Here is a 24,358-nt window from a genome sequence, read left to right as displayed (position 1 = left end):
GACTAAGCAAGAGAGACTACAGTATGGGGAACTGGGGTAAGAAGCAGGAAAAAGATATTGGTAGCTTTTCAGTACACAATGATTTCATGTAAAACATCAACTCCTATAGGATGTTTCCAGGTTGGTGGGAAGAAAGCTAAAATTTCTAGTGCTCTTGATTATTTGAACGTGCTTTATTAACCATTCAATTCACTATTTTCTGAGGTGGTCTTGGTCTACCCTCAATGTACCTACAGAGTATCCTATATTGTTTTACACAGATTCTCCTACTAATTAGAATTTTAAGGAGTCTTACTCTAATGCCTTTCTTTGTTAATGGAGACAACAAAGAACAGACAAACTCAAGGGACTTGTCCAAGGTCATAGATAAGTCATGGGAAAGTCAGTCTTAGAAATAAGCTTCCAAATCACTTCATGTCTTCCATTCCTCAAAAATATATTAAGTGCCTACTATGAGCAAGGCCTTATAAGCCCTGGAATGTGTTTAAAAAAAAAGAGAGATGATTTGTGCTCTCACGGAACTAACTTTGTGATGTTCTTTCCATTACTTGCTGTTCAGTGGGTGGTTGTTTTTAGGAGATGGTGGTTTTACTGTTTTGGTAGATAGTTTTGAGGAGTATATAGTAGAAGTGTCTTAAAATCAAAGGCTACAAATTCTTTAATATGGTTTCAAGTACTGAGTAAGCTAGATGGTATCTTGTGGGCATAAAAAGTTTCATTATTTTTTTTTTTTTTTTAAGATTTTATTTATTTATTTGACAGAGAGAGAGACAGCAAGAGCAGGAACACAAGCAGGGGGAGTGGGAGAGGGAGAAGCAGGCTTCCCGCTGAGCAGGGAGCCCGATGTGGGACTCGATCCCAGGACCCTGGGATCATGACCTGAGCCGAAGGCAGACGCTTAACGACTGAGCCACCCAGGCGCCCAAAAGTTTCATTATTTTTGACTAATTTACTTAAGCATAATTTTTTTCTGATATAATTATACTACTAATTTGTTTATAAAATTTTTCATTCACTGTTTACTTATTTTTCTACCTGAACATTAAAACAATTTCTTTATAAATTTGATACATACAATACTAAAAATTATGTTTTTTAATTTTGTTTTAAAAAATATTTTTTAAGATTTTATTTATTTATTTGACAGAGAGAGACACAGCGAGAGAGGGAACACAAGCAGGGGGAGGGGCAGAGGGAGAAGCAGGCTTCCTGCTGAGCAGGGAGCCCGATGCGGGGCTCGATGCGGGGCTCGATCCCAGGACCCTGGGATCATGACCTGAGCCAAAGGCAGATGCTTAACGACTGAGCCACCCAGGTGCCCCTCTTTAATTTTGTTTTTAAAGTGCCTACTGATATAGTGTGCCTATCAGAGCTAAATGTTTATGTAAAAATATTTTAATGGACTAATAAGAAAAAGTGATAACTATGCCAATAATAGACAACGTTTCCAAATTAGACATTCCACTTAACACTGAATATATACTATGTTAGTCCTTATGCCAAATCTATGATATAGATATCGATAGACTAAGATGTGAAATTGAGGTTTACAGAAACGAAAGAAGTTGCCTCAGAGCAGGCGAATGACAGAGGTGGTACCTGAGACCAAAGGTGCCTGTCTAGAAAACATACTCTTAAGCACTCTCTGTGAGTCAGGATGTCTAGACATATAAAAAAGGATTTCGAATGCTATACCTGGGTCTTAACTTGAAGAGGGTTTTTCATGTTTTACGTAAAGCCTGAGAATGTATAATTTAAAAAATTAATTTGTAGTTTTACTTCTTTCTGTTCAAGTGCTCCATTTTTTTTTTTTTCAAAAGATTTTATTGAGAGAGAGAACAAGTGTATGGGAGAGGCAGAGCGAGACAGAGAAGCAGGATCCCTGCTGAGCAGGGAGCCCGATGCGGGGCTCTATCCCAGGACCCTGGGATCATGACCTGAGCCGAAGGCAGACGCTTAACGACTGAGCCACCCAGGTGCCCCTCAAGTGCTCCATTTTTAAATGACAATTAAAGTCAAATAAAATTACTAAACCAAGCAGAAAGAACACAGATTGAGAGGAAGTGTGGATAACTTGGTTAATTACTTAGAACATAAAGAGAATTAGGTGTTGGACTAGGTAATCTCTTCATTGGTTGTGGCTTACGATTTTTACCTATTGAAATTTTACACATTATTTAACCCCTATTTCAGTGAGATTATCGCTTTAGGAATCTTCTGATTCTGAGTCAGAATGAGTCTTTCCTTCCTCTGTCTTCCTGTAGCTCTTTGTACCGCCACAGCTTTTTTTTTTTTTTTTTTTTTCTCCACTTTGTATTACTATTAGATAGGGGTAACGTTAGATGACGAGATAGTGGGCGCGGTCTCTGTGCCTACATGCTGGATACAGTCCAATGACACAAGTAGAACCTCTTTCTTACCCTTTATTGAGAGATTGCTATACGCCAGGTACTATGTAAGTCTTCTTTGCCCAGTATTTTAAACAACATTATGACTCGTTATAAGGAAACTGAGGCTTATTGAAAAGCAGAATCAAGCTAAATCCACACTATTAATAAGTGGTGATGGCAAGATTTGAATATATCCCACAGTTTTAATTACTGTATGACACTATCCACTAACGTTTCTCATGGTAAATCACCATTAAAGATTTTTTTAAGTTCACTAGAGACTGAACAGTTAATTGTACTTTCTGCATAAAGTTTAAGCAATGTAATTAATTGAAAACCTTAATTTTTCTTTAACGTAGAGGCCAAATTCCATATATCGGCAAGACACTCATTTGCTTTAACAAGGTTTTGCCCATGTAGCATGCTAGATATCATTTATAAAAGCACGGAAATTTTAGCAAATAATAAATACACGGATTTATTGCATATAGTAATCTCAATTAAAAAACTAGCTTTCTTTCTGAAAAAGATAAGGCCTATTTATATTGAAATATGAGGACAATATTTGGGGCAACAAGAAATTTCTAGCTTCTCTTTTAAAATGAGGTATGTGGGGGGCCTGGGTGGCTCAGTCAGTTGAGCACCTGACTGGGTGTTGACTCATGTCATGATTTGGGGTTGTGGAATGGAGCCCAGTGGAGGGCTTTGCACTCAGCATAGAGTCTGCTTGAGATTCTTTCCCCAACCCACTCCCTCCCCTTCCACTCCTCTCCCCACTCACACTGTCTCTCTCTAAAATAAATAAATAAAAATCTTTTTAGAAAATTAAAAATAATAAAATAAAATAAAATGAGGTATGAGTCTATAGATTCTATCTTTAAAGCTAAAGTACTTTGCATATATATACATAATTCCAATTTAAAAAAATGGTTTTTCATAGAGGAAATAGATTCTAAAGTTTTAAATTTTAAGACTTCAAGCAAAAATTAAAATTACTTGTATTGATTGAATAGTGTTTGCATTTTTAAATAAAACATACCTAAATACAGATATAAAAATACTGAACCAGATATTCTTGAAATACCTAATCAATAATAAAGTTTTTCTGTGTAGATTGCTCTTAGCTTGCAAAATACTTCCACAAATGCTAACTTCCCTGATACTGAAATTATGTATTTTGATGTAAAAAATATTAATTCTTTCATTCTAATCCTCTTTACTAAATTACTGCTCATTCATAGACTTGGATTTGGAAATAGCATTACAGAACATTAGGACTAGCTATGAACTAACCCAGTATGGGAATCCCCCCTTTTAAAATTCCTGATAAATTGACATCTAATTTCTTTCTTGAGTGACAGGAAGGTCAGTTGGTCAATTGGTGGTTCATTCTGTTTTGTTTAGCTGTCAGAATTGTTTATATTTTTTTAATAGAGCCAAATTTTTTTATGTTATTATATAAATTCTATTCCCAATTACAGTCATTTGGATTTGAAGTCATCTATTATGCCCCTATATTTTGTCTTTTTCTGGCTTAACATTTTTGGTACCTTGACTCTGTGATCAGTGGACATTATTTTCTTCAATTGCTTCACTGTTGTGATAAGCCAAATCTTTTAACATCCCCTTTTCCTCTTACAAAGTCAGTCCATAGTGCCAGAGTAAAGGACTGGTCTGATTAGAGATTTGGAACTTAATACTTTGCATTTACTGGTATATTCTGGCTTGCAGCATTGTTTTCACTAGGCAGTCCCACTGCTGCCTCATTAGTTCACAGCAAGCATTTGCTCAGTTAAGTCACAGATTCTTTCACGAAGAAGCTTTGTTAATTTTACATCTGACTTTATAGAATTAGTGCGGGACTTTATTTACAACCTTGCTAAATTCAAACTTGTTTGGAACCCTAGGACTTTGTATACGAGGGGACTATTATTCTCTTTTTGACTTCTGATTTTGGCATGCAATGTAATTGCTATGCTGCTTAACTTCATGTCATTCAGATATTTAATGTGCTTGTACATTTTGACTTGTTACGTGGAAAATAAAAAGAGATTATTTAATCTAAAGGGTCTCAGTTGTATTAGTCTTAAATCTACAGTGATAGGTGGTTGGCCTCCTAAAATGGTAATTAAAAATTTACTCCGTGTCCACTGTAACTAGTTGCGTTTTAGTAATGTTACAATAAGGAATTCGGGAAGATTTCACTGAGGAACTGATGCTACAGTTTAGATCTGAAAGTTGAATACATTTAAGTAGGCTGGGGTGGGAGGATAAGCAAGATATTCAATTATAGGATACATTAATGATTTTGATTTTATATAAATTACAGTAGAAAGTTTAAGATTTTTAAAGCAAAGGATGACAAAATCATATCTGTATTTGATCTAAAGCTTTGAAAATATTCTGGCTGCATTGTTTAGAATTGAATGAAGGTGGTGAAGGGGATTTATTGAGGCTAGATAACACTAGGGTGATGGTGGTGGCAGTAGAAATGAAAAAAAAATTGCATAGATTGGAGGGCTGTTGCAAGGCTAAATCCACAGAGTCTGAGGAAGAAGGACAGGGAAGAAAATTGAGAAGATGCCACAGATTGCTCCTAATTCAACTAGATGGCTGGTAGTAGTATTCTCAAAGATGGGTCACCCTGGAAGAAAAACTGCTTTGCTTAGGAGGAGGGTACATGCTATGGATTTGTTTCAGACATGTTGACTTTGAGACATTTTTAAGATGATGTATTTCATGGCTGCATAATATTCCATTGTATATAAATAACACATCTTCTTTATCCATTCATCTGTTGATGGACATCTTGGCTCTTTCCATAATTTGGCTATTGTGGACATCGTGCAGCCATCAAAAGGAATGAAATCTTGCCGTTTGCAATGACGTGGATGGAACTGGAGGGTGTTATGCTGAGCGAAATAAGTCAGTCAGAGAAAGACATGTATCATATGACCTCACTGATATGAGGAATTCTTAATCTCAGGAAACAAACTGAGGGTAGCTGGAGTGGTGGGGTGTGGGAGGGATGCGGCGGCTGTGTGATAGACATTGGGGAGGGTATGTGCTATGGTGAGCGCTGTGAATTGTGCAAGACTGTTGAATCACAGATATGTACCTCTGAAACAAATAATGCAATATATGTTAAGAAAAAAAAAAAGAAGAAGAAGAAGATAGCAGGAGGGGAAGAATGAAGGGGGGAAATCGGAGGGGGAGACGAACCATGAGAGACTGTGGACTCTGAGAAACAAACTGAGGATTCTAGAGGGGAGGGGGATGGGGAGATGGGTTAGCCTGGTGATGGGTACTAAAGAGGGCACGTACTGTGTAGAGCACTGGGTGTTATACGCAAACAATGAAGCATGGAACACTACATCAAAAACTAATGATGTAATGTATGGTGATTAACATAACATAATAATAAAAAAAAAGATAATGTATTTCAAGAGCCATAAAAAGACATATACCCTTTGACCAAGAAATCCCAAGTTTCTGGGAATGTAGCCTAAAAAAATAGTGTGAAATATGGGAAAAGTTATGTCTGAAAATGTCCATTGCAGTGTTTTTTATTAATAGGAAAAATTGGAAGTAATATTAGTGCTCAAAAATAGAGGAATAATTTAATAAACCTTTGTCGACTTACTAAATGAAATATTATTTAGCAAATTAAATGACTAAATAATAAACTAAAGAGTTTTAAAAACTCTTTAGGTACATGGAAAGAATTATATAATACTAAATTATAAAAATAGTTAACACACTTTGTATATAACAAAACAGTAAAAACAAATGAATATGAAATAAACTGCAAAAATGTAAGAAATTGCTCAATAGGATATTAAAGTTACAGGTGCTCAATAGGATCTTAAAATTACAAGTGTATATATTTCTTTCCTTTATTTAAGTAACATGCTTAAATTGTTTTTGATTTTTTAAAAAAGTATTGCAAATTTAAGGGCAAGTCTTGTTTCTCAAGATTATAGTTTGTTTTTAATTAAGTCTTTTTCCTGAGGTTAGAAATAGTTAAAACTTGTAACTTTTCCCCAAGATTTGTGAAATAGTATTAAACAACTCTTATTATTTCTATTTTATGCCTTTAGGATAGAGGCTGATCTTTATAGTCAGTCATAGTTGTAAGAATTTTCATGTTAAGAAAAAGAAACTTAGCTAATATTAGTTACATTTAAATTAATTCTCTCTGTGTTTTTGTATGGTATGTACAGTGCGGTAGATATGTAATTTTCTTGAACTAAAAATCTGAGTTCTAGGAGTACTGCATAAATTTAATGGCAATTAATTGCATTATTTAGTTCTAAGAGCCAAGAGAGTTCTATTTTCAAATTTAGACAATTTGTATTTTTAAATTGTAAAGATTCTGTCTTCATGAATAAGAAATGAACTATATCCTTGTGAAACTGTTTAGTCATTTTATTATACTAAATGAGACTTGAAATTTTAATTTCATTTTGTGTTTTTAAAGTCACTAAACATTAACTAATTTTCATTACCCTATTTTACCAATAAGTTTGTTAGCATCAGCAACATTGCTTCACTTTGTCAATTAGCATAAATTATATATCACTATGGACCAGCAGACTTTATTTAAAAATTTTCACTTTGGGTGCCTGAGTTGCTCAGTCGGTTAAGCATCTGCCTTCAGCTCAGGTCATGATCCCAGAGTCCTGTGGGCTCCCTGCTCAGCTGGGAGTCTGCTTCTCCCACTCCCTCTCCCTCTGCCCCTCCCCCTGCTCATGCTTTCTTTCTCTCTCTCTCTCTCTCACTCTCTCTCTCAAAAAAATAATTGAAATCTTTAAAAAAATTAAGAAATAAATAAATAAAAATTATTACTTTGGAAAATGGTTTATTTTCTATTTTTTAGAACAGATATTTTTAATCTATTATACGATCATAATAAAGTTTTTCCTACTCCAGAGACAGTATTTATTCAAAAATCTTGTGTAAGGAGAGAATATATTTAAGAGTAAAGTCATGAAGTTTTATTAAGTTATATATAAGCAACTGATATGACATAACTAATTATAAAGGCATTGACTGAGAACTGGCAACTTGTTTTGAGCAAGAAACTTTTGATAACTTGTTGCAAAATATAGTATAGTAAATTTAATTCCTTAAGAAATGTTTTCCATATTTTAGGATAAAAATTCTTTTCAACTGACTTTGATACATTTTTACATAATTTACTAAAGAAAACATGTCAAATATAAAAATGTATACAAATGCTTAATTAGCTTTATTCAGAGGGGAGTTTTTTAAAGTCACTTTCTAATGGTGCCTAGATAATGTTATAAATCAAAAGTGCCATTAAAAAGTACTTATGTGGATTCCTCAAAGTAACTCATCTTGAAGTTGTTTAAAAAGGCACAGGTTTCCAAAAACAGCAATTCTGATGCAATCTCTCGATCCTGTGATTTTGAAGCCATGAGAGACAATGGTTGGTTGGTTCATATATTATTCGATATACTCTGAATATTTGATGGACTGTGGGCCAAAGCTGGTGCTCTAGTTACATATGTATCTATCATCCAGCTGCCTGATAATTTCCGGGTTTGGATTATTGTGATGTACTACTACTCTAGCTGATTCTGAAGCTGCTAATGTTCCAAGACAATTGTTGAAGAAGAAAGAGGAGGAGGAGGAAGAGGAGGAAGATAATGACAATCGTAATGAAGATACAATGAAATACAGCTACTCACTCTTCACACTGCATTCTGTAATTATTGGTGGTGATCAAAATTATGAAAACCATGTTAATGAGTAAAATATTGTATGCACGTTTTGGAATTTCCTTCCCATTAATTTAAAACATCACTTGTTGATTGGTTAAATCAAGAAATTGGAGTTGACTCTCCCTCCCAAAAAAAGGAAGTAAATTTCTAGTAAAATTCAAAATATAAGTTAACTATATTAATGATGACCTCCCAAACAAGAAAAGTAATCTAACCATAATATATTTAGATTATTAGATTTAATAATATATATTAAATTCCATTGCCATTATTCACACAAAATACCAGTTTCTGTAATGTACCATGTATACTGACACAAAAATTGACCTAAAAGTTGAAAATTCAATTAAGAAGGCCTATAATATTTGACAGTTTCTAAAACAAATACAGATGGATTTACATAATGATTTTGGCTCTCTTCTCACTACATGACTTCGTTTTTATATGTCTACTAATTTTGTAAAGTTGGGTTTCAGATTTTCACAAATCTCTGCTCTATATATTTTACAAAGTCAAGATAAGTTCAATATATTTCAAATTATTTTAAACATTCAATTTATTTTAAATGTTATGTCATCTATATTTCATATATTTTATCAGCACATGACATAAACATGCACATGGCACTGCATTCACCAATGACAACTTGTAAATTAAAAAATATTTTACATGTACTTACTTGAAATAAAAGAATATGCCAAGCGAGATAAGCAGTGAAGCAATAGATAATCCATGTCCAATTATAGTCAGGTAGAACAAATTCAGTGCAGTCTACAATTTGTGTGGATAAAAAAACAAGTAAGCTCATATCAGTAATATAATCCTCCATGTGTATAAGCTCAAATCAATAGAATAAATTGTATTTTTAAAAATATGTGCTCTGATAGCCTTACCATTTAGCTTGCATTAGATATTTGAATACATCTGGAATGAAGAGTATATGCAAATTTATCAAGTGACATCAAAATTTATAAATTATATGCCCTTTTTATTTAAGAAATTAGAAGTCAGGGCGCCTGGGTGGCTCAGTTGGTTAAGCAACTGCCTTCAGCTCAGGCCATGATCCTGGAGTCTAGGGATCCAGTCCCGCATCAGGCTCCCTGCTAAGCAGGGAGCCTGCTTCTCCCTCTGACCCTCCCCCCTCTCAGGTGCTCTCTCACGCTCTCTCATTCTCTCTCTCAAATAAATAAATAAAATCTTAAAAAAAAAAAGAAATTAGAAGTCATATGATAGGAAGGAATAATTTTATTGATCTAGGTTGTGTAATATATGAAATTAGCATTTTATATTTTGAAAGATATTGACAATTTTCACTCTGTCACTTTGTGCACATTAAATCAAATGCTATGTAATTATTTTTGTGTGTTTTCTTTAGGTAAGGCTTTCTTTCCTACTGGGTTTTTCTTTTTCCTTTGACAATTTGAAACTCGAAGACAAATCTCAATATAGTAATTATAGGAGCCTCTGATCTGCTTTGATTTTTTTATTTTTCTGTATTCCATCTATTTGTAACTTACCATTTTATTGTGTATTTTTATAATTCTCTTTAAACCCTTCTCTGAATAAGCAAAGAATACATGATTTATAATTATAATGATAGCTGACAGTTATCAAGTGCTTATTCTATGCCTGTAGTTTTCTAAAGTTTTTTCTTGTATTAAGTCAATCCTTATGAAAACCTTGAGGGTGGGTTTATTGTTATCTTCATTTTATACACAAGGGAACTGAGGCAGAGAGGGGTTATAGCTTGCCTGAGGGCATCTAGCTGGTAAAGAGCAGGAAGTGGAAGTCAGATTTCAGGACTCAGTTTCAATCACTGACAAACTTCCTCTGTGCTCCCCCCATGTGCAAATATATGCAGGCACTTTCTATAAAAGCTTAATTGTTGTGACAAACTGTGACTAACCTTGACTTTAACGTATGGTGCTAAAAGTGGGAATGTGAGCGAGAATAACCTAGCAGCCAGTCGGAAGGACAGCCTTCTGTTGAGGGACAGAGAGAGCTGTTTAAACCCTGTTGGGCTTCCCTTGTTTACTTGAGCACAATTCCTGAACTTAGTTCTCAAAATTCCAGTACCAATGAAATGTTCCCTTTTCTTATACTTTTAAAGTATGTTTTCTTTGGGAAATCTGAAACTCCAATACTGACACATTGACTTGTAAATACAGTATTATCTAACAGGATTGCTTCCTCAACGTCATGACAGAATGAATGATTATTTCCACAAAGATTTTTCTCCGTTGTTTTTCTCAAAGTATATTATGAAAAGACTTTACAATAGAATAGAACACAAAGCAAATTTTCTCCAATACTGTATCAGCAACTGACTTTTTAAACAGTATCAATTACATTTCCGTTTATATGTATTCCATACCTTCACTTTCTCCTGTGTGTTAACATTACACTGGGTATAATTTGTCCATGTTCGGTTGCTTTCTGGATGTCTAAACCAGTTTCCATCTTGGTCACAGATCTTTGTAACTTTTTCTTTAAAATTAAAAAGGAAAAGGAAAGAAGAAAATGGTAATTTAGTTAACTTAGGATTTATTTAATATCAAGCAGATCTGTATATACATTTCTGCTTTTACCTGATGGGTCAAAGTCCTGAAAGTAATCAGGGCAGTGCTGTATTGACTCGGTTCCGGCGGCAACATCATTCCAGCATAACCACCCATCCCAGGTTCTGTTGCAGTAAATGCCTGAAGGGGAGAGTAAAGATCAGTGATTACTAGTCCCTCTAGTTATACCTGAAGATGTAAAGTCTTACTGGTGGGTTCATACTGACGTGAAATACAGACCACCGACTGAAAATGAAGACATCTTATAAAAGCTATAGCTATTACTTAAATTTTTCACCAAGTAATTATTGGAATAACTGCAAAATTCAATTTAGAAATATCTATAAGAGTATATTTAAAAGTTTAACTTTAATTTCAATTCTCAAAGGTAGCCATTCATTCAATAAATTAAATGGTCTTTGCTGGTTGTCCTTAACCATAAAGGTAGTAGTTACTTAGTGTCCCTACGCTTAAAATTTAAAAAAAATATGGGAATATAGAAAATGTGTTATCTTAGAAATTGTGTTCTTAGGGCAAGGTGTTAGTATTTTCTGGAAAAAAAATGGACACTCCAACATTTCCCATTTCACTACATTGACCCTAACAGATATTTAAACCCCTCTACCAAATTCTAGCTCTGACTTGCCTTCCTTTACTTTTCAAACGAAGTAGAGTGTTTAACATTCTCACAGTTTCCTTTTACCAACCTGAAGAGAAAGTACCTCTTACATGAAAAAATGTTTTTTTAAAGGCATAGAGAAATAAAATGACCAGTGTTCCAATGTTGTAACAATCTATAATCAAAGAAAATAATTTTCCACCTTGTCAGGCAAGCACTCATAGGTAGAAGCCCGACTGTTGAATGAGATGTTTATTATTTATAACAGATTTGTGCCACAATCTCAGAATCAATCTAACCTTCACGGGAGTAGGAAAATTCTGGCCTGAAAGTATAAATAATTCTCATTAAAAAAAGAACTCAGGTCATCTCAGTTTTTTCCTCCTGTGATTTTTCAAACACTTATTTAAATAGTCTGCATTCATATATTACTAAATAAAATGTATTTTGTGGCCTATCAGAGAATTCCCTGATAGAAAGCATCTCAAACAAGTCCTTATCACTGGTCCAAAAGATTCTATCTAATTAATGACAACACTGGCAGTATGATAGATTAGAAGGTCAGAAACTTTCAAACTGTGTTGTATGGCATTTGAGCGAGACAGGAATAGGTATTCCATTAAAAGAGTTTTTATGGTCAAAAGATTTGCGGGGCGCCTGGGTGGCTCAGTCGGTTAAGCATCTGCCTTCGGCTCAGGTCATTATCCCAGGGTCCTGGGATCGAGCTCCGCATCGGGCTCCCTGCTCGGCGGGAAGCCTGCTTCTCCCTCTCCCACTCCCCCTGCTTGTGTTCCCTCTCTCGCTGTGTCTCTCTGTCAAATAAATAAATAAAATCTTAAAAAAAACAAAAAATGGGGAAGCACAAAGTTAAAATAACGACAGTTCTTTATTGCAAGACTTTCTAGAGTATTTAAAATTACAAAGTCTGTTATGAAGCTTCAACAGGAAGATTGATTATGCAGTGATTCTAAAATTATTTTATCACAAAATTATCTCATAAAGATATTCCTGTTGTTTGACAATTAGATTTGAAGCCTATTTTTACATATATCTACATGATCTGGAAGGGGTTAATTCAATCATTTTAAGCTCATAACACTTAGATTTTAATGGAATAAAGTGAGAAGCCAGATGGATTAACACAGAATTTGTATACAATTCATGTACTTGATAATTTAGCCCCTATTGACATAATATCAGATAGTTTGTCATTGTCTGTATATTTCAAAGATATTTTTAACTGAATAAATTCCTCATAATAAAAATGTTTGGATAGATATATCTAAATACTTCTCAAAAGATAAGCAAATTATATTGTTCAGTAGATTCTTCATTAAGAAGAATTGTTCATTAAGATTCTAAAAGTTGCCCAGCATGGGAAGATCACTTTTTTCCTCACAAGCAAGTTCATTTTGTCCGTTATAAATATTAATAATACCCTACTTTTAACATTTTGTTTATATAAGAAGCATTATATATTATACCATCCAATATTTTTCCAAAAAATTTAGGATCTTTGTTTCCATTGATAATTCAGAAATATCAAAAGTCTTTACATTTTGCTATGTTTTGTTGTGAGTTTTGCATTTTCTATTTTGAAGATATACCCTGTCTTTAGTGTTGCCAGATAAAATACAGGGCCTGGTTTTGGTTTTGATTTTTGATTTTTTTTTTTTTAAATCTGGCAACTCTAATTGTGCTACTCATCTGTGTATCTTCAGAATTAAGGCAGACATCTGGCATTTAGCAGTCCCTCAGTAATGTTACGAAAATATCTGAAGAATATCTTAATAGAAACAGAAGCACTTAGACTTCATTAGCATTGCTACTAAATGTATTATGCAAAGCACATTATACAAAAAAAATTATAATTTTATTGTGCAAACTCCTATCAAGCAGCTTGTGAAAAAAAGAAATACAAATTACATGAACTGAAGATCAACAGCCACCAATTTAATTCAAGACACACATTTGATATTTTAAATATCTTTGTACCATAAAAAATGTTACTAAAAATATTCCTGTTACACATACTTTTATTAGAATTTTTTAAAAGAAGCAAGATAAGTTATGTCATAAAATGCTCAAATATAATTAAGAATGCACACATGTCAGGAAAGCTAACAACTAACCCATTTTTAGTAATGGACCTAAGGAACCCATAAATGATGTAGTGGAGTAGTTTTCTTTTAAAAATATATCAAATGCATTTAGAATTAAAAAGTCATGTTTACCTTCTGTTTGTTGAATAGGATCTTGCATAATTTTTTGGTAACATTCATATTGAGCCGTCATAATTTTATTTCTAGTATAGACACCCAACTGACTTAAGCCTTCAGTGTTCTCTTCTGATTCTGCTATGTCAAGAATCTAAGGGATTAAAAAAAAAAACAACTTCAGAATTGTGAGAATGTCTGTCAGAGGCAGTCTGTCCCAGTGGGAAACAGTCACTGCAATGATATGCTACATGGTCATCTGGCTCGGGTGGGGGGGGAATCCCTGATCTGAAGTGTTTGCCAATTTTCATAGTTTAAATATCCCCACCATGTTTAATTTCAACTGCCCCCAAACAGCTGCCAGTGGTAGCTCTGGGAAGTGTAGTCTATAGACAGTTCTCAGAAGCCTGTGGGAGCTGGCTCTAGGACATGCGTTCTGGAATACAAACAGGCAAGATATTTAATCCTCTGCTTTCTTATTGTAAAATGGGGTAAAATAGTATCGAGATAACAAAGGGGAAGTATCTGACGCATGGCAAATATTCAAAATTGTCGTCATTTTTATCATCATATTTTGATAATCACAATATTGAGAATATTCATTTATGGTGTGGGTAAATGGAATTTTCATTGAACACACATCAATAAATGTTTTTGGACAAGCTATATATTTATGATCTTCCAGTTTAGTAGCACTATTTTAACTTTACTTCAGTTTTAATATCTACATGACTTTCTGTTCCTGTTTTGTAACATGAAGCCTGTATAACCTCTCTTCAACCTTATTTCTTCTTCACTTTTCCATTATTTCTATTATTTTCCATAAGCAGTAATTTTCTACTTTTATTTTGTCCCCTTATTCTTTTTTTAAAATTTAAATTCAATTAGCCAACATATAAGTACATCTTTAGTTTTTGATGTAGTGTTCATTGATTCATTAGTTGCATACAACACCCAGTGCTCATCATATCACATGCCCTCCTTAATGACCATCACCCAGTTGCCCTATCTCCCCGACCCACCTCCCCTCCAGCAACCCTCAGTTTTTTCCCCAAAGTCAAAAGTCTCTCGTGGTTTGTCTCCCTCTCTGATTTCTTCCCATTCAGTTTTCCCTCCATTCCCCTATGATCCTCTGTGCTATTTCTTATATTCCACATATGAGTGAAACCATATGATAATTGTCTTTCTCTGATTGACTTATTTCACTTAGCATAATACCCTCGCGTTCCACCCACATTGATGTAAATGGTGGGTATTCATCCTTTCTGATGACTGAGTAATATTCCATTGTATATATGAACCACATCTTCTTTATCCATTCTTCTGTTGAAGGACATCTCAGCTCCTTCTACAGTTTGGCTATTGTGGACATTGCTGCTATGAACATTGGGGTGCAGGTGCCCCTTCTTTTCACTACATCTGTATCTTTGGGGTGAATGCCCAGTAGTGCAATTGCTTGGTCGTAGGGTAGCTATATTTTTAACTTCTTTAGGAACCTCCATACAGTTTTCCAGAGTGGCTTTACCAGTTCGCATTCCCACCAACAGTGTAAGAGGGTTCCCCTTTCTCCACATCCTCGCCAACATTTGTTATTTCCTGTCTTGTTCATTTTAGCCATTCTAACTGTTATAAGGTGGTATCTCATTGTGGTTTTGATTTGTATTTCCCTTGTCCCCTTATTCTTGATTCTCTGTTCTCTAGCCCAAATTTGTATTTAATAAAGTCTAAATAGTAATATTCCCTCAGTGTGTGGCACCACTCAATTTCACTATAGCCTGCCCACCATTTAACATTTACCCTCTCTCTCATTCTTTGATTAGTTTTAATTTCCTAATAAAGATTTATGAAGCAGTTGTGCTGCAATAAATGTAAATTTACAGCATCAACAAAATTAGGATTTTTCTCCTGTTCTCAGGAAGTTTATAGAATTGCATAAAACCAATATCATTTTTATTCTTAAAAACTCAGATTTGCACACTGAATGAATTCAAGAAAAATGGTCACAATCCTTAAATTACAATAATCAGATTGGTAATCTGATACAGAATTACCTGCAGGCAACCAAAGTTGGCAGCTGCAGCTCATTGGCACACTCAGTGGAGGAAGCGAGCTGTAGAAACAGGAGTCCTGCTTCTTGAATTCTAGTCTATTTACCTAAGATAACATCTAAGAAGTTCAGGATTTGGACTGCTCCTAGACTGGAGAATGTTTTCAAATACAAATGCTGACGGGAATGTAGTCTTGCTTTTTTTCCATTTAGGTTTTCTATATTTTTCTTGAGTTTCTTTGTTTGAATCTTTTTATGGGGTTTGCTTGAAAACACCACAGGAAAATTATTTGCTGGCACAGAATTAGATGAGATTACATCTCTGTTTCTAATACATATAATGAGATCAGAGTACCGTCACTCTTGTCATGTGGGACAGAGAAAAATGTGAACAAGATATATCTGTAAATAAAGATAACATGATATGTATAAGGAATATGACCCCTCCAGTACAGCAATAGGCTTGTACTCATCCTTAGTCTACCCTCCACCTCCAGCCTCACATTCCCCGCAGATGGATGCAGGAGCATGCATGAGTGCACACACTCACAGACACACCTGCCCCAAGCTTAGTATCAATGCCTGTCAGAAAACAGACACTTAATACTTACTTGAATGAATGGATAAGGAAATTAATTCAAAACAGTGCTTGGTTTCAATTAATACAAACCAATCAGTTGGCAGAATGAGTGAAAAACCAACAGGTTGGAATCTGCTTTTTAAATAGATCTAACTCAGAATCAACAGGTCTGGCTGAAAATATTTTATCTACTAGGTATGACTACAATATAGAGCCATTTCATTTTTCTTTCAAACTCTGATAATTACCTTTCTGTGGTGTCTTTTACATTTTATCATTGACCTTCCTCACTTTGCCATCCCACCCCCACTGCCACTGCTTCACCATCCTATAGTGCCTCCCATTGAATAAAACCTGAAAGTGCACACTGAAAGGTAATAGAATATTGCTTTGTTGATTAAAAATGTACTTAATTTATGCATCAAATAACTATATGTCATTCTGTTGTTATTAACCCTTATTAATTATAGGTTTATTGGAAGTTAAAACAAATAATCATAAATAGGGAGTTTTATTAGAGGAATTTATGCTTACCATAAAAAAAGGCAAGATTAGCAGTAAATACAGGATACACTTTTTCTCCATCATTGAACCCAAAATGAAATATGCTATACAATATAAATCAAACTGCAGAGAAAATGAAATAAATATAAGTAATCAATATTTATGAAATATAGATGGTACTCAATGGTAAATTTTTTAAAACTATACAATAATTTTGCTTTAAGGATTTGATTAATAGTTTTACATATTGCAAATGTTAAGAACATTGGATGCTTGGGTGGCTCAGTCAGTTAAGCATCTGCCTTTGGCTCAGGTCTCACGTCATGATCCCAGGGTTCTGGGATCCAGCCTCTCAGCGGGTGTCTGCTTCTCCCTCTCCTTTTGCCCCTCCCCCTGCTTGTGCTCTCTCTCTCTCTCTCTCTCAAATAAATAAATAAAATCTTAAAAAAAAATCTTAAGAGCATTATGGCTTAAAGTACTAAAGAGCCTAAATACATGTTAGTCTTACAAACAGGAAAGCTTCTTACATATATATTTTTAAGTAATAAGAAAACATCTTGTTTTCTTTGCCTTTACCAAAATTGGAATAAAATGATTAAAGTATCAAAATAAAGAGCTTCACAAGAACATACAAGCACAAATTTTGATAGTGTATTTTCCTATAAAGCTCACCTTTATTTCCTATAAACATGAATCTCATTTTTAATTTTCTGACTCTTCAATAATTTAAGGGGGAAAATTGTTCTCAGGCCAATTTCTTGAGAATCAACAACCATATGTCATAAAAATGGCCTTATAATTTAATAGAAATTCATCATTTAATCAGGAAATAAGAGATTCCCTAAGTCATCTGTTATTAAAATAAGGTTACAGGAAATGGACAATACCACATAAAGTATTTCTGTTAAATATTTCTGAAGGTAGATACAATTCTGAGCTAATGAAAATGGCCTCTAAAACAATGCCCCTAACTTCTTAATTCTTAGAGACAAACATTGCTGGACTGGCTTACTCACTATAAGGCCCATGAGCAACCTACTCTGACAGTATTTTTATGAGATATAAATTATCATGGTATAGTCATAATGTATTTATTTAACTGAATGTGTAAGAAGTATTTTTCAAGGCAAGGGAGATTTTAAAAATCCGATCAATAGATATTTGCCAGAAAACTATGAACTTAGATTTAACTTTGTTAAGAAAGTTGTCATGATTTTTATTATAGTGCCAATATTAGGGCCAAAGAATTATAAAAGCCATTTCCACATATTATACTTATTATTTTTATTATCACATGCAACGAGAGCACACCAATTTCTAGAACATAGAATCTATATCATTGCTTGCCCTCACCAATGACTCACCCAGACACAGCTTTTCTTTTTAACTGTAGCAATCTTCCAAATACTGTTTTCTCTTCTATCAGCTATACTGAGTTTTTATTATTAGTTGATCTAAAAAAATATATAACCAAAAAATCAGGAGGCATTGTATTAATTTTAGATATTAAAAAACATGTAACAGAATGAAAACAATGAATCAGAATTTTTGCAGTTTAGTAATTAATGCATTGATATTTTAGTTTTTATTACATTTTACCATGAGAAAATCTAATTTTCCAATACTTACATACACAATTGTCTCCAGACTCAATCACATTTTCCCTCGGATCATATTGGATGTTGTCTCGAAGAATTTCTTAAATCCAAGGGTCATGACCTGAAATATTGATTGAGGTAATAATTTAATGTTATTTCAATGAGCCAACAAAATTTCCATGGTAAATTGAAATTTTCAAAGAAAATACCACTATTAAAATATTTTTATTAAGCTATTCCAATCTTTAAAAATCTCTTTTGCTTACAATATACTTGAATTTTTTCACAAATATTTGTTGTTTTCCATTATTTGGAGAAACTTAAATTAATTTCCATTCATCCAAGTAGTAGTTAAGATATTGAAATTTTAAACTACAGTTTAATTTTCCTTTGAATGACTTTCTTTAATAACGTCTTGGAGTGTGTTAATAGTCTTAGTTACATATATCCATTCTCAAAGCCAGAAACCATATCTGATTGATCCATGTATCTTTGGTGACTGGCAGTTAACTTACATTGGCTGTATAAATGAATGAGTAAATGAATGAAAAAAATAAACCAATAAACTACTTTAGGATTTTAAACTTACAATCAAGAAAAAATAATCATAACTATTAAATAACTGCCCTTTCTTCTATTTGAAGGCTTTGATAGTGTTGGAATCTATACTATACTGACAATGAAAATTGGAAAAGAAAAGTTCTTATACCAGCAATTTTACTTTCTTAAAAAAATAATGTCCTGAAAAATATTTATTTTTCAAGTTCTGTGTTGTTTGGGTATTGAATAAACAATAGTTTACTGACTTTGGAAGTCTTTATAAAGGTTAAGCCAAACTTAAAGCATTGGTAGTTCACATTTCTCTGTATAAATACACAAATAAGAATGTAAAGAAATATTATTCTATTTGGAAATCAGATAGGTTTTTTTTTATGAAACAATGCTTTGATGATTTACACATGAGTCAGGATTAAACTAACTATAATATGTACCTGGGCTCAAAAACTGAAGGGAAAAGTCCTTCAAAAACATGTTTGGAGTTTTGCCAAACCCAGTATATTTGAAAAACATCTCACCCAACACTAGCAGTTATTTGTGTTGCTTATCTAATCAGAGGCTTTAAAATCAGAGTTCCAAAAAGTATGTTAGTGAAATACCTTTTAGTGTTTACTAGATTATTCTGGCACTTGTAATTTAAGAAGACTTTATCCATTTCACGAAATATTTACCAATGCAAATAATTCCACTTTTATAACTTCCTTCTTTACCCTATTCCTTAGTGATCTGGAAAATGTGTTACTAGTAACAAGGTTGTTTTTTGCACTGTGTAAACTTGTAGCACTCCTAATCAAGGGGCGGGTCTATAGCCCTGGTTTTATCAAGGATGCAGCAGCAAGTTTGGGTGGCAGTTTTTCAAACACCTGGTGGACACCTGTACTCTCCATGAAGTCTAACAATGACCATTTCAGGTGATGATCTAAGTCATTTGAGTCATCCACCTGGAAAAGGACCTATCAAACTTTCTTGCCAGCAGACACGTGTGGTGAGTGGTAGGTAGCTAGGAATCGCCACTTTCACCGAATGTTCTGAAGTTCAATAATGCAGGGCTCATGACTGGGCATGTAGATAACACCACTGAAGACATATCTGAAGGTCACTTTAGACGGACTTGGTAGATGTAATGGCATGATTGTTATCAGAGGTAGGTTTAAGTGTATTCCTCAGTTTAGCTCAGTGGTTCTTTGCATGCTCCCTCTAATATGTTCATTCAGCAAGTGGTTCTCTTTTCTATATTTAGCTTATTCCAAATTTATCTTTGCTAAAATACATTTGATATTAACTGACTAAAGCTGTTAGGCAAATCATTGTAAATCTGTTTCAGGTCTTGTTAAATTATTTACTGACAAATGAGTTGCATGCTGCCTTGTGAGATACGGTAGTTTCCATAATTCTAAAGAGAGATAAAATACGCAATGCAGGGGCGCCTGGGTGGCTCAGTTGGTTAAGCGACTGCCTTCGGCTCAGGTCATGATCCCAGGATCCTGGGATCGAGTCCCACATCAGGCTCCCCCTGCTCTGCAGGGAGCCTGCTTCTCTCTCTGCCTCTGCCTGCCACTCCCCCTGCTCATGCTCTCTCTCTCTCTCTCTCTGTCTAATAAATAAATAAAATCTTTAAAAAAAAAAAAAATACGCAATGCAGAGTCAAGTTAAATGACTAAATCTGCCAGTGGGTTTTTTCGAGTGTCCTTAGGTTTGTCTAGTAGGAAAAGGGCTTATTCAAAACTAAGAAAGCTCTAATTTAAACTCTTAAGTGAGTTTGTAATCATAATGGTACTAATAGTAGTTACTGGCATTTTCTCTAACTGCTAGCCTCATGGATCCTATCAGTACTGTTTTATTCTCACTTTTCAAAATTATACAAAGTGGAAGATTTGGTTCTACTACTAGAAACAAAATAATTTTCTTTACTGTACACATGGAATAAAAAAAGTAGTTTATTTCTAAATAGTCTTCATTCTTCTTGTCCAAAGAATCACCAACATAAGGTAAAAATGATTTATTTCATCACAGAAAGAACTTTGAAGATGAATGTTGTAAAACCTCAAAGAACTTTGGAAATATAGCTTCCTAGTCACTTAGGACTTTATGTAATCTCATTCTGGTTTCATTTCCTAAAATTACCGTTGATCTCTACCACAAAACACTTTTCATAGAGCTACATTTCCAAGTCCAAAACTTTTAACCAATCTTTTTTGCTTTCTTCAGTGTAAAAGCATGATTTATTCTGCATTACAAAATTATAAATCAGTGTGACCTAATCAATACTAAGTTATCAGAACACAAAAACCTAAATCCTGTAAATGCATAGCAGTGCCTTGCAAACTTGCTTCTTATTTTCTCAAAATTTTATTATTCCTATACACACTTTTCATTAATGTGTTTTTCTTTATAACAGTTCTTAGTTTTAGTTGAGTTACCTAACCCTGATACTAAAAGTATATGTTTGTGCCAACATTAAGAAGAAAAAAAACTTTTAACTTCTACTCCTCCATTTCCAAAATATCTTGGATTTCTATGGGCCCTATGCCATATTCTCTTCTCCCCTTACTTATCCAGTCACTATAAAGTGGGCTAACAGAAGCATTTCCCATACATACCTCATTTACCATGAAGTGTCCTGAACCTTTGTATGAGCAAAGTGAGGATTTTCTATTTAGTACATGCCTTTCCCTTGTGGCAAATTCAACATGCTACATTTCTTTTTTTGTAATTTGAATTCAGTTAATTAACATATAATGTATCACCCAGTGACCCCATCCCCTCCAACAACCCTCAGTTTGTTTCCTATGATTAAGAGTCTCTTATGGTTTGTCTCATGCTACATTTCTCAATCAAAATAGGGAATAAGCACTCTTCTCCAAACCCAGTTTTTCACACTTGGATGGCAAATGGAAACTTCTTTCTGTCATTCTACTGTGTAGAAGAGATTGTGCCACTGAGTAAAAATGTCAAAGTACAAGATCCCGGTTACCTCTTATTTTCTCCTCACTGCTTTTCTTTCTTTTTTTTTTTTTTTTTTTTTTTTGTCAAAATCCTAAGTCTTTCTGCTAGAATTATTCTTGCAAATTACTGTCTTTACTTCCAATAAAATCTTTAAGAAATACATGCCAGGTGGGGTGCCTGGGTGGTTCAGTCAGTTGGGTGTCTGCCTTCGGCTCAGGTTATGAGCCCAGGGTCCTGGGATTGAGCCCCACATTGTGCTTTCTGCCCAGCGGGGAGTCTGCTTCTCCCTCTCCCTCTGCCCCTCACCTCCCCACTCGTTCTCTCTCAAATAAATAAATAAAATCTTAAAAAAAAAAAAAAAAAAGAAATACATACCAGGTTAGGGTTTTAACTCCCTACCCCCATCCTGGCCTAGAATGTCCTTAACACTTTTAATACATGAAGCAGTAAAAAAAATTAAAATATAAGGACCTCTTCTTCCTAAATATCTGTTACTGATGTAAGAAACTCAAATATAAGTTTTTTTTTTTTTAAATAACATCACTTGGGGCTTCCATAATTTTTTAGACTATTGAATGAACAGGTACCAAATCTCTGATGTGGCATAACCAGTGTTCCTCAAATTGTGGGTTCATGGATCACTGGCTTCAGAATCACTACTAGAACTTGCTGAACATGTTAGAATGTCTAGGCCCCACCACAGACCCTCTGAATCATAATCTTTGGGAGAAGAACTGGGAATCTGACTTCAAGGAAATTCTTGGCCTATTAAATTTTGTGAAACACGACATAAATACAACAGCCTAACTGGACCATGCTGAAACCTGGACACACTTCCTCTGTTTCTAGGTACTGCCAGACTATTTTATTTTATACTTTTAAAGATTTATTTATTTATTTGAGAGAGGTGGGGAGGGGCAGAGGGAGAGGGAGAGAGAGAATCCTTAAGCAGACTCCCGGCTGAGTGCAGAGCCTGAACACAGGGCTAGATCCCAGGACCTTGATGTGAAATCAGAAGCTGGTTGCTTAACCGACTGAGCCAGCCAGTGCCCCTTGCCAGACTATTTTAAAAATAACAACTAAGGGGGAACCTGGCTGGCTCAGTCGGAGGAGCCTGTGATTCTTGATCTCGAAGTCATAAGTTCAGTCCCCATGGGGCGCCTGGGTAGCTCAGTCTGTTAAGCGGCTGCCTTCAGCTTGGGTCCTGATCCCTCTGATCGAGGCCTGTGTCAGGCTCCCTGCTCAGCAGAGAGCCTGTTTCTCCCTCTCCCTCTGCCTGCCTCTCTGCCTACTTGTGCTCTCTCTCTATCTCTCTGTCAAATAAATAAAATCTTTAAAAAAAAAAAAAGTAAGTTCAAGCCCCACGTTGGAAGTAGAGCTTACTTCAAAAAAAAAAAAAAAATAAATAATAATGACTATCAAGTATAAATCAAGCAAAATATTCTACCGTGTTCCCAGGCACAAGAATTGTCTCAGAACTCCCAGAGCAAATTATTCAAATATCTATTTTAAAATGTATCCTGTAATGTTGTAATTATTTTTGTGTGTGTCTGTTTATGCCACTAGATTGTGAGCACAGTAAAAATAGGACATGCATTGTAGCTACCTCTATAACTCCAAACCCTAGGCATAAAGAGAATAAATAGAAAGTGTGTTTTGAATGGATTACTTACAAAATGAATTTAATTAAGTTGAAGAAACTGGTGTTTGAGGGTGCTCTTAGCCCTATGAAGCACATTATAATTTCTGACACCTTAAAAAAAAAATCATTGACTAGATTCTACTCTAGGAAATTTGGATTCAGTTTATCATTTGCGGCCTAGGGATAAGCATTTTTTCCAAGTTTCTAAGGTGATTCTAGTATACAGCTAAAGTTGAGAACCAGTGGTACAGATAAAAGAATTCTGTGGTAGGTGGAATAATAAGCCCCCAAGTATTTCCATGCCCTAATCCCCAGAATCTGTCATTTCAAGATTATGGACCTTAAAATAGGAAGAGTATCCTAGATTACCATGAAGTATTCTGGTAGGCTAAACTAATCATTTGAGCCCTTCAAAGTAGAAGAGGAAGGTTGAATAGTCAGCCACAGAGGTGCAACAGAAGAAAAGGAAGCAGAAGAGATACGGCACAGTTGACAGCTTTATGAGGGAGCCCACGTACAAGGACTGGAAAGAAGCCTCTAGGAGATAAAGGTGGCTCTCAAATTAATAGCCAGCAAGGAAATGGGGACCCCAGCTCTACAATCTCAAGGAATTGAATTCTGCCAACAACCTGAATGAATCAGGAAGTAGATCTCTCCCAGAGCCTCCAGGACAGAATTCCTTGATTTTGGCCTTGTAAGACTTGAAATAGAGAAACTAGCCAAGCCCGTAGGACTCCTGACCCATAGAGCTGTGACACGATAAATGTGTGGTTTTTTTTGAAGCTACTACATTTGTGGCAGTTTGTTACAGCCGTAATAGAAAATTAACTGCAAATCTTCACCTGATCAAAAATTACATCTTCCCATCAAATATAAGTGGTAACTTTTGGCTTCACAACTGGCCAGTCATTCCTCCTAACTTTAGAACACATTTATCATAGTGCAAGGCAATC

The 24,358-nt window shown here is 34.6% G+C and overlaps 1 protein-coding gene across 1 annotated transcript in view; it reads right to left on the bottom strand.

Annotated features, from left to right (window-relative positions):
* CALCRL (calcitonin receptor like receptor) overlaps positions 1-24,358 on the bottom strand; it is a 100,908-nt gene that overhangs the window by 26,162 nt on the left and 50,388 nt on the right. The window contains exons 3-9 of the mRNA XM_032406534.1: positions 18,291-18,380; positions 18,026-18,115; positions 16,692-16,784; positions 13,549-13,684; positions 10,726-10,836; positions 10,512-10,624; positions 8,817-8,908 (exon numbers count right to left, since the gene is read on the bottom strand). Of these exons, the coding sequence (XP_032262425.1) occupies positions 8,817-8,908; positions 10,512-10,624; positions 10,726-10,836; positions 13,549-13,684; positions 16,692-16,745 (506 nt within the window). The 5' untranslated portion in view covers positions 16,746-16,784; positions 18,026-18,115; positions 18,291-18,380. The remainder of the gene's footprint in view (positions 1-8,816; positions 8,909-10,511; positions 10,625-10,725; positions 10,837-13,548; positions 13,685-16,691; positions 16,785-18,025; positions 18,116-18,290; positions 18,381-24,358) is intronic.

Source organism: Phoca vitulina, unplaced genomic scaffold, assembly GCF_004348235.1.
Source record: "Phoca vitulina isolate PV1807 unplaced genomic scaffold, GSC_HSeal_1.0 scaffold1, whole genome shotgun sequence".
Taxonomy (NCBI): Eukaryota; Metazoa; Chordata; class Mammalia; order Carnivora; family Phocidae; genus Phoca; species Phoca vitulina.
The sequence above is the reverse complement of the archived record's forward strand: the minus strand, read 5'-3'. Positions and strand labels throughout refer to the sequence as shown.